This window comes from Thunnus maccoyii, chromosome 19 (genome assembly GCF_910596095.1).
Source record: "Thunnus maccoyii chromosome 19, fThuMac1.1, whole genome shotgun sequence".
NCBI lineage: Eukaryota > Metazoa > Chordata > Actinopteri > Scombriformes > Scombridae > Thunnus > Thunnus maccoyii.
In genome coordinates this window covers 26,990,042-27,001,679 of record NC_056551.1, presented here as the reverse complement: position 1 = coordinate 27,001,679, position 11,638 = coordinate 26,990,042, and the positions used below count along the sequence as shown (strand labels likewise).

At 37.9% G+C, this 11,638-nt stretch overlaps 1 protein-coding gene across 1 annotated transcript; it reads left to right on the top strand.

Moving 5' to 3' along the window:
* The first annotated feature begins 4,538 nt into the window (after positions 1–4,538).
* LOC121885967 (proteinase-activated receptor 3-like) lies at positions 4,539–11,566 on the top strand. The gene is made up of 3 exons (XM_042395826.1): positions 4,539–4,610; positions 8,113–8,299; positions 10,024–11,566. The coding sequence occupies exons 2-3, from the start codon at positions 8,236–8,238 to the stop codon at positions 11,058–11,060; spliced, it is 1,101 nt and encodes a 366-aa protein (XP_042251760.1). The 5' UTR covers positions 4,539–4,610; positions 8,113–8,235; the 3' UTR covers positions 11,061–11,566.
* The last annotated feature ends 72 nt before the right edge of the window (positions 11,567–11,638 follow it).

The window sequence follows — 11,638 nt, the reverse complement described above, 5'->3', positions numbered from 1 at the left end:
TGTTTAGCCACAGGTGCAAAGATATGGGAGCAAAAATGTGTCTTTCATAGTAGACCCACAGACTATTTACTGTATATATATGCTTTTCCATATAAGCACATTCTTGTGTAAGACTGACGTCATCAGGAGCAGTTAAGTTATTATAAGAACGAAGGCAGTTTGAAAGCATAGAGGGGACAATTTTGGCTGCTTGGTCAGTTTAGAGAAGCAAGATAAACAGATATAGCGTGATCTAAACATCAGCTAGAGATGAGGGGCAAAGTCACAAGTCTTGCCTATGAAGTCCTGAGTCAAGCTCCAAGTTGAGAACAACATTTCCTACATCAAGTCCTAAACTTTGTGTTCAGAGTCCTGAACAAGTCATTATGCACCCAGAGTTACAGATAGTAGGGGAGACTGGGGATGGTTGTAACATGGGTTAGTTGTAACACTTTCAATTTCAATCCAATCAGGAACAAGTTACAAATCACCTGATTCACTCTGCACATGTTCAATTTAGTTCTTGTTCCAAATGTGAGGAAGTAGCATCCTGTGGCAGACACCACCCATTTTAGAAAGAAAAAACTAATTTTGAGGTAAGTAAGTATTTTTTTTACTTCATTTATTTTTGTGATAGCATTTCCTGCTTTGTAGATAAACTCATTAAACTTAAATTATGTTTATTATGTGTCTGTGTAGATATCTTTCATGCAAGTTGTTAGTGCTAATGTTTTATTTGTTAGCTGACCAGAGTCTGGTTTAGTTGTAACAACATGTGATAAAATGTTGCAACCTACCCCAAGCAAAACATTTCACTATATTTATATGTTTACTTTGAATTGCCTAGGTCCTGAAAGAGAAAAACTAACAGGGGGATGCCTCTCAACATTTAGAAAAGAGCATCAAATGACGTAAAAGAGCGGGGAAAGCCAAGATTGGGTTTGGTGTATGACATGTAGTCTGTGGGCCCACAAAGCCTGCACTCCAGGAGTGCCATACATTTGTCACCACTGTGACTCCGACGGTGACTAACGTACTTGACCCGCACAGACATAGTCATACAGAAACACACTAATTGTTCAATTGATGTAGCTGGTGCACATTTTTCAGTTTTATTATAATGTTCAAATGTTAGTGTGACACACAAACACTCACACACACACACACACGTAAACACATCTCAATTATGTTAAAAAGTCATTTAAGTGTTGAATAAAAAGTTGTCAATATCTTAAGTTTTTGTCATAATCCTTATTTCATAACATTACATCTCACCCCAGGGTATGTTACAACTAAACCAGACTATGGGGTCAATTGTAACATTTCACTCCTTGTATTTGAGATTAAACCATGCATTTTCTGTTTGTGTTGCAGAGATAAAAGCTACACCATTTAATAGCAGACACGTGTCACTAGTTTGCATCACATTTTGAATGCAGTGGTTTAAAAGAGCTCCAAGCTACAGACAGAAATGTCAAAAATGTTACAACCATCCCCGGTCTCCCCTATATTACATTTAAAGAAGTGCCCATGCTCTACCAAAATCCTGCAAACAGTTAAAGTAATAGTGGCAATACCTCCAAAAACTCCAGGCTAAAGTCCTGTATTATATATGTTTTATTAGTGGATTGTTACTACTGTTGACATGTAGGCAGAATTTTAATATTTTAGTAATATTGCATTTAAATTTAACATAACAACATATGTGTAGATTTGGGTATGGATGGTAGAGACATGTCCCTCAAATAATCTCTTCATTTTAACTCCTCTTAATGTTATCAATAAAGTCTATGCAGAGGTGCCAGATGTGTTTTCTAAAAAGAAAAGGAGGCTACTTTGATGGGGAGTGAAAGAGTGACATATGGGGGATACTGCAGAATGATGTGGTATTGACGGCTAACTGCAGCGCTACAACACCTGTAAGACGACATCATTGAATTTGAGGAGATGTATCTTTGGAAACAGAATGTGAATACTTGGGCAAACCAATATTTTAGCATTTTTTCACACATCCCCTTTTTGCTCACATGACAGGCCATGTATGGTCATGTGTACAGACATATGGGAGCCGCAATGCAGCTTTTATTGTGGGCCCGCAGACCATGTACGCATTTTGATCTGTGAGAAACTTGTACTTTTCCACATAAGCACACTCTTGTATTAGATCTGTGTCATTGGGAGAAGTGAGGTTGTTTGCAGGGAAAACATGACTGTACAGAAGGCCATCTTCGGCTGCTTGGTCAGTTTGGGTAAAAAAAACAGCACTGGATGAGGGGCGAAGTGGGACAAAGTCATTATATGTTTTACAGGTCACATCTCACATCTTGGCTATGAAGTTCTGTGTCAAGACCGACAAGTCCAACATCCAGACCAAGTCCTAAACTCTGTGTTTCAAGTCCTAAACAAATCATTATCACCCAGAGTAACAGTTCTGAAAATGAATTCTTTTTAGAATTGTGTTTAATGCTCTCAAACTTTATAAGAAAGCAACATATACATATACAATCATTTGTGATCTTTGAGCCAAATGACTATTGGACTTTCAATTGTAGGATGGCCAGAGACATAACTCTAAAAATTGTTACAGTAGGTGTTGATCAATCAGAATAGGATATCAGGATCTCCTTGATGACACCAGCCTCTTCACTACCTTGTATAATACTGGGTAGTTTAAGCTGATCATATGTTTTGTATGTAAAATTTTAAAGCACAAATATTAAGCACCTTCCTATATAACTGATTGCACAGATATTTATGTGTCAAATGTTTTTGTAAAATAAATTATTTTCATTTTAGACCACAACAACATGTGTGACCTTCCTTCTTTTGTCTGAAACTTGAATCAATTCATGCCACAATGAAATGAATGTAGTGGTGTAAAAACTACAATATGTCCCCCTGAAATGTAGTTTTGGAAATGTATTATATATCAGGATAAACCCCTTGAGATGTATCATCTTGTTTTCAAGGGAGTCCCAAACAACACTCACAAGACAAATGGAAAAGGTACAAGACACGGTGATATGTAACACAACAATGACACAACAAACAACATACAACAAACAAACAAACACATTGGATGACAAAGAGAATAATAAAATAAAATTAAAACACACACAAAAAGCAGAAAAAAACCCCACAAAAAACAAAACAAGAAAGAGGAAAAGAGAAGTGTTACAGCCTTATAGAAGCAAAAAAAAAAAAAAAAAAATCAGTCTAAAAATACTGGAAATAAAGGAAATAAAGGATCAGTGATGACATTGCTGAAAACACAGGCAATCTGTTTTAAGATGAGAAAACAAAACACTCTTAAATAAACAAAATGATGACAGAGAGCGGATAGTTGCAGGTAATTTATTTCAATCAGAAGGAGCCTGAAAGAAAAGATTTTTACCAACTTCCTTAGATACAAAGAGGATGTGATCAGAGCATCTTAGTGAATAATTTGACATATAAGGAACAAAAAATTGTCTTACATGTGCAATGGTGTTTAAAAAAAGAACAACCTAGTACAAATCTCAGAGTAGGTGTGTGCCTGAACACAAATACATTATTTGGCAAAGCACAAATAGTGGGTTTTATATGAATATTTGTTTCATACAAATATTTTAAAAATGATTTGTTGGGGGTGTTTCCCAGAGATAAAGCTGAGCTACTGACACAAGCAAAGTGCTCCCAACGGACTCTCCATAACCTGTTGTTCCTCTTCTCCTTTCCACAAAGTTAGGTTGTAAGAAATAGGCAAGAACTGAAAAGTGCAAAGCAAGAATTGCCTTTGAAGTTCCTCCATATGGTGTTCTGTCTCTGTGTTACGGGTGATTAAACGGGTAGAGGTCTGTCTGCAGTGAGGCGATGAATAAAGTTTTAGCTCAGTAATCAGCGCAGTCGTCTATGATCCGGGAGACTCCAGTTCAAGACCAGGTGTGGGAACCTCCTTCGTAAGGTAGTTTATTCATGAACACTTATTGTAACACTTGCAGACAGACCTCTTCCTGTTTAATCACCCATAACACAGAGACAGCACAGCATGTGACGTGTAGAGAAAAACCTCAGAGATGATTATTGCTTTGCACTTTGCACATTTATTGCCTATTTTTTACAACCTAACTTTGTGGAAAGGAGAAGGAGAACAACAGGTTATGGAGAGTCCGTTGGGAGCACTTTGCTTGTGTCAGTAGCTCAGCTTTATCTCTGGGAAACACCCACTATTTGTGCTTTGCCGAATAATGTATTTGTATTCGGGCACACCTCTAGTACCTTGTGGAGTAGAAGTATACGATAGCATCAACATACTCAAGTGGTATACCGTTAAAATTGTATTTACAGTAATTGAGTAAATATCCTTTCTTCCATTGTAGATGTGATCACAATGACAAAAACACAGCATCACTGTTTTTTGTTGAGTCACTGCTTTAAGGTTGTATTGATGATGATTCATTTCCTAGCATGACTTTCATCTTAAATACTGAAACTATGCCTGAGCTGTTTGAAGTCTGTGATGAAGCAGTTGAGTATTTCCTTGGAGAGGGAATAAATCTTATCTCTCTCTCTTTAAACAGAGTGATTTACTGGTAGCATGTGGCTCGAAAGGGGGATTTTCCAGCGATGCACGACAAGATAGTTAGCAGAAGGTGAGCTGGTGTTTTCATAGACTAATATTATGTCATCAGGAACTTGTGAGGGGGGTTTAAAAGAGTTTTCCAAGCCAAGACCAAGAGCCAAGGGCCAAGAAAGCAGCATAAACATTGTTACAAAAATAAACACAAACAATACAAACAGACAAATACAACACACACTACAAGAGAAATGGTAATGTTTATTTATGAATTTTTCAAAACCCCCAAGATTTGAAAGTTTTGTTTTTTTTTGGGGGGGGGGGGGGGGGGGGGGGGGGGGGGGTTAAAACTTTTTTGGAGAAGCTAAGCAAATTTGAACACTGATATTCACTCTCGTTGTAGCTCAGTTTTACACTCCACCAACTCCTGAGAGAAATCTGGCTCTTAAGCTGCAACATTTTCTACTTTCCTCACCAGCTTTGACTGCAGTTTAGTTTAGTTTAGTTTGGTTTCAAGCTCACTGGAAACAGCTGCTTGGAAACAAGGTTGATGAGAGCGGTGAGAGTGAACCAAAACATTAAAGTTGCAGGCCTGAAAACCAAAACAATGACCTGAAAATGCTAAAATGCTCCATAGAGCAGAGGGGAGCTGCAGAGTCATCAACACCTTTTGCAATACACATAGTCATTTAATACACTGTTAAAGGGCTTCATGTTTTTTGTGATTTTCTGTTATTTTTATACTGTTATAATATCGGATGGCTATGTAAAACACGGTCAAAGGTCCAAAACTTATGTAAAAAAATGTTGCCTTCAGTTCAAAAGCCAGGGCTTCAGCCTGCTCTGAACTCTTCATTTTCAAAATTACCTCTACTTCAGCCTTGTGATGGCATCAGAGTTTTCATGGTTGCCCACAAACTGGTGTTACATAAGTACTGCAAAAGGGGGGCCTTTATCTGGGCCATCTGACTAACTGGCAGGGACCGTGACAACTCGGTGATTAATGAGAGAGTGTAGAGATAATGCTGGCATAAATTCCTCTACATGCCAATCTAATTACTGTAGCAACTGGTGTTCTTCGGAGGTTTGAACAACAGAACTGTATGAGACAACGTTATGTCTTAAAAAAAAAATCAATGGAATGAAAAAAATGAAACCATTGTCCTATAATAATGGGAAATATCGCCGCCTTGTGGGGAAAACTGGGAGTTCTTTCTAGCAATTTCGGTTAACTTCCCAGTTTTAACAACACCAGCCTCACAATCTGTGCGTGGAATCTAGCATCCTTTTTTTTCCTTTGGTAGAGTAAATAGCTCAGCTTGATTACTAAGTTTTTTCTGAGAAGTTCATGCCCCAAATTTGACAAAAAAAACTTGATTTATTGCCTCCTTGAAAACTAGGAAACAGAGAACAGTCTCGAGGGACATGAAGTTGTTGTATGACCTTTGTAATGCTACAGGAAACAGCTGTTTGTGGCTTTTTAGATGCATTGTTACCCTATGAAGGAGTTCAACTGAACGGAAGGATACGTCTTCTTTATAAGGCCTGAAATAGATGTGTGTCTTCAGTGTATTTCACAGTTTGTGTTTATTCTTGAATCTGTGAAGTATTGAGATCTTCTGTCTTCTGTGACAGTAAACTGAATATCTCGACTGCTGGCCAGGACGAAAAAAAGATATTTTAGGTTGCATCTTGGGCTTTGTGACGCAGTGATAGACATGTTTCACCATTTTCTGATGTTTTATAGATCAAATGACTGATCAATAAATTGAGAAAATAATCCACAGATTAATTAATTATGAAATTAATGTTAGTTGCAGCCCTAAAAAGTACTCATATTGCAAAATGGCCCCAAAGTTTTCATGTTGTAATGTCTAACAACACTGAATCAAAGGCGATTTGATGTGGCTTTAATGTGATCAGCAGAAAATCATTTTGGCATTAAAGTCAAAGTGAAAACAGATCTCTACAAAGTAATATGAATGAATTACAAATATGTAAAAATATATAAATACATCATATTTTATATGTAAAATCTAGATCTGAAAAGTAACTAGTAAATATAGCTGTGAAATAAATGTAGTGGAGGAGTAAAAAGTAGAATGTTTCCCCCTGAAATGGAATAAACTAGTAGTGTAAAGTAGCATACAATGGAAATACTTAAAGTACAAGTACCTCAAAATTTTATAGTACTTGAGAAAATGTCCTCAGTAATTTTCCAACATTGCCTGCATGTTTGACTGATGAAGGAATGCTGCCCTGTAATAAATGTTTCTCAGTGAGTTTATGTTTTATGGGTGTGTATGTCAAAAATAAAACACAACATGAAACATTTCATAACAATCATAACAAACTTTCTCGTAGGCGTGTGGACCAGGACGACTGTTCGACCATTTTTGAGTGTTACAGTAAACACAACCTCAATGGTTTGTCGCTGCCTCTCTCTTCTCTGCCTCTCTTCCACCAAGTATGGAAACAACATGTTTATATTTTGGTTTTGGTATGCTCTATACTGAAGTGCAGAGCAGATGCGTTTCAGATTTGAGTCATCTGTAATATTTTTAGTTGCACATCCATGGTGACGTCACAGGTGGGGAGCGGGCATCCACAAGGGTGGAAACATCACTTCCCACGTACAGCATCTGACCAACAAGACACAGGTTACAGCTGTGCTCAGCTGGATGTTAGTGCTCAGATAAAGATCAAATAACAAAATATCAAGTGGAATGTGCAAATAAAACTCTTCAGACTGTAAGTGTCCTGAGAGTTATATGACTGAGATTAAATTGTAATAAAAGTGCATGAAAAGAAAAGAAGAAAACCTGAATTGAAGTTATTATAAAAGACATCTACCACTGCAGCTGCAGAGAAATTAGAACATGATAAATATGTCTGCAAGTGACACATCCTAACCAGGTTCCCACGTGATAACACAACATTTACACATAACGCTATGCTAGGCTTTTATCTCACATCTTTCCAAAGGGATGATGATCCAAAACATGACATGAAATACAGTATCTTCATGGAAAATACAACGTAAAGCGGAAATGAAGACTAAACAAAACTGCTCATGTTCAAGCACGCTTATCATCTCCAGACAGGCATTTCCCCACTTAACCAGTACTTTTTTAGCATGAATGACCTCACTATATCCCTCCTGGCATCACACTTCTGGGGGAAAAAAAAATCCAAAAGTTTCCAAAGGTGTCAAAATGTCAGGCTGTTTTACATCTTGGAGGTTGAATATTTCACACCATTTTCGCACCATAAAGTTCCAATGAAGTGTCTGAACAGAAGAGCTATTATAAAACAGTGTGAGAAAGGGAACTTTAAGTCTATTTTAGGATGAATTTAAGGGGAAATGTCTGAACAGTTTTTTTAAATTAAGTAGAAAGCAAACTATAGCTTATGGCAAATATAAATAGTTGTTCACAGAGACAGTGTAGTAAAGTGATAAAGATCATATGTGAAACTGTTGGTTCACAAGTACACACTCTGCATGTTAAAACACAAACCAAAGACAACCCACATTCCTGTTAAGCGAAAACGTCAAGATTTTTTTTTTTACTTGGTAGGTGGTGACTGAGCAGCTGCAGACCGAGGTGACGTTGAACAGCAATGAAATGTGGAGCTGAGTGTAGAGACGTGAGATGTGACTCTTGTGCTTGAGTTGAGTGCTGTTCAAAGAAGAAGAAATTATGGAGAAACTTTTGTTTTGTCTGGTTTTTGTTCTCTGTCTAAGCGGTACACTCCAAAAGAAAGGTAAGAAATGCTTATAAAAGTTTAGTTTAAGAATGTACATCTGTGTTAAATGATTACATTTCTTTTATCTGTTTTTTCATGTTGCTTAACAATGAACCTTTCATAAACTCATCTGGTGATTTTATTAAGTGTAGAATATAATGTAAAAGCTTTTTGCTGATACACTTTTCTGACATCTATCAGTAACAAAAGTCAAGAGTTAATTATAAAACCAGGTTGAGAAAAACAACTTGGACAGTGGAGACCGTCACAGATTCACTATAACACCAAAAAACACATTATTGTAACTGGGACAAGGTGGTTTATAATCAGTATTAGAACTGAAACAATAGGTTGATTAATCGATTAGGCGATTAGTATTTTGTTTCGTTTAATTGTTTAAATCCTTTTTCAGGCAAAAGTTCCAATCTTTTTCCTGTTCCAGCTTCTCAATTGTGAGGATTTCTCTGTAATATGTAATAATGAACTGAAAATCTTTAGGTTTTGAAGCGATTTCAGCGATCAATCAAACAATCAAATTTTATTTGTATAGCAGCTATTGTACAGGTTAATGCAATTCAAAGTGCTTTACAGATGACTGACAGGCCGATAATAAGACAAAACAAGGCACACGAGAAAATATAGAAATAGAAAATGTAATAAAACCAATAAAATAGATTTAAAATAAAACAAAATAAGAACTAGATAAAACAAATAAAAGACGAATGACATAGTTAAGAGGAAATATAACATTTTAAAACCTGAACACAATAAAATAGATTATTAAATAAAATAAATAATTACCATAAAATATTCTAATTAAAAAGCTAGTCTAAAGAGGTAGGTTTTAAAAAGGTGTCGCCTTGGCCTTTAAGAACTTACATGTTTAAAAAAGTACATTGTGAATACTGAAGCCTCGGTGTGCGAGCAGCATTTTACTGTTGTAGCTGCTGGAGTTGGAGTTCATTATAACTGCTTTATAAACAGATTGGTAGTTTAGTCCAGTGTCTCCCAACCTAGGGGTCTGGCCCCTCCAAAGGGTCACCATAAATCCAAGCGACAACTACCACGGCTTGAGGCTGAAGTACCTTAAAGTGCAATTCCACTGACGGCCACTAGATGCTCCAGTTGACTCCCATTCAAAAAGCCTAAACTTCTCTCTAGAAATACGAAGTCAATCATTTTTTTCAATGAATCATTATGGTCTCAATCACTAAATTCAGGACCTCTAATAAGTGTGCTGGTGGTCATTTTGGAAATTGTTGCTCCGTTAATAAAATTGGTAGACTTATAGTAGCTTTGATGGCAGCCGTGTGGGTGTTGATTGACAGCTGTGATTGACAGTTGGCTCACCTGCTGCTCTCCCCCGGCTCCGGGACTCACGCTGAGTCTCATTGTTGTCGCAATATTTCACTAAGTTTAATGTTACTTAATTGAGATACCTGCCGTGTTAGTGCATTTTAGCTAAAGTATAACTAACGTTGGCCTAAGTGAGCTAATATTCACTTCGGTCCAAGGTAGCAGAGCATGTTTCCAGAGCGTAAAGAAAACATCCTTTTACACCATCGAGATGGCGCTGCAATTTGTGAAATGAATGTAGTACAGTACAAAGTACAATATTTCCCTCTGAAGTATCAAGTAGCATAAAATGATAATACTACTAATGATTCTTTGCACCACTGAATATAATCGATGTAATTGTTAGAATTCTTGTTAAGTTTTGTATTTTGTTGTTTTTATTGCAGGGAAACGTAAGAACGACTCTGAGCCTTTACTGCCTGTGCCCAGAACATTTCTCGGAGACATTGAGACTCAGCCCCCTCTTGTCCTAAACGGGACACAAGCTCCCATTTCAACTCTGCTGTTACTAAGCAACAGCACAGCAGGCTACCTCAAAGGCACTCTGAGCACGAGGGTCATCCCCATTATTTATATGTTTGTCGTGGCTTTCGGGGTCCCAGCCAATGTCGCCATTCTGTGCACTTTGGCCACTAAAATTAGGAAGGTGTCCTCGGCCATCCTCTACTGCAGCCTGGCTGTCTCCGACCTCTTCCTCCTCCTCTCCCTCTTCTTCAAGGCTCACTACCATCTCCATGGAAACCACTGGGAGCTCGGAGAGGCTGCCTGTCGAGTGGTCACGGCTTGTTTCTATGGCAACCTCTACTGCTCAGCCCAGACGCTGGCCTGTATCAGCATCAAGCGCTACCTGGCTGTAGTGCACCCGTTCATGTACAAAAGTCTTCCCAAGAGGATGTGCACTGCCTGGGTCAGCTTGGCCATATGGGGGGTGTTTGGTGCCGCTGTCGTCCCTGAGCTCCTCGTCCAGCAGACCTATTTGCTCTCTAAACTGGGCCAAATCACCTGCCATGACGTATTGCCTCTGCACTACAGCTCCCATAACTTCCTGCTCTACTACAACCTCTTACTAACCATCTTAGGCCTCCTGGTGCCGCTGGTGGTCACGGTTGTGTGCTACGCCCGGATCATCTGTGAGCTCAACCAGTCACACCTCGACTGGACGATGTACATCAAGGCCAGCTCACTGGTGTTTGTCATCTTCCTGGTGTGTTTTACCCCTGCTGGACTCCTGCACTTCCTCCATTACATGCAACTGTCATTGAACGGAACAGAGAGTTTGTACGTGTACTTTAATGTGGCAGTGTGTTTGTGCTGCCTCCATGCCTGTCTGGACCCCTTCCTCTTCATCTTCATGTCAAAGTCTGCAGGCTCCACGCTTTACTTCAGGCCCTTTAAGAGCAAGACTGTAAGCATATCGATCTGAGACAGATCTCCATGTTACCAAAACTGGTTCTGATTTTGTCTCTGATGAGGAGGAAATGGTCTCTTTGGCTGGAATCCAAAGAGAAAGTGGAGTATATGTTCTCCACAGGTTGAATAAATATTTTTATGTAGCAATACAGTTCTTCTTATGTGCAAGAGAAGGAATGATGTAAACATATGTGTTAATGTATATAAAAGATGAAAGGAAAGTATATTCATTTTGAAATAGTTTATGATTATTGTTTATATTTTTACAACAGTCTGTGTTGTTATAGTTGTTATATATATTTGAATTATGTGCAGTTTGGAGGAAAAACTAACACAAAAATGACATTATTCTGAGTTTTAAGTCTTCCTTTAGAGGCAAATTGTCCTTGAAATCAGTATAGCTGACAAGGAATGATGTGAAACAAACTGACTTTGGAGAATTAGTCACCCAGGCTTTTTGTGTATTAATAATAGTCATATATGGAGCTATAATATATGTTGATTAAAGCATAAACTTAACCATGTCTAAGCTATTTTATTATTTTGTATTGTAGATGAAGTGGCTTGTTTCTTTAAATCCCTTTTTCCAAC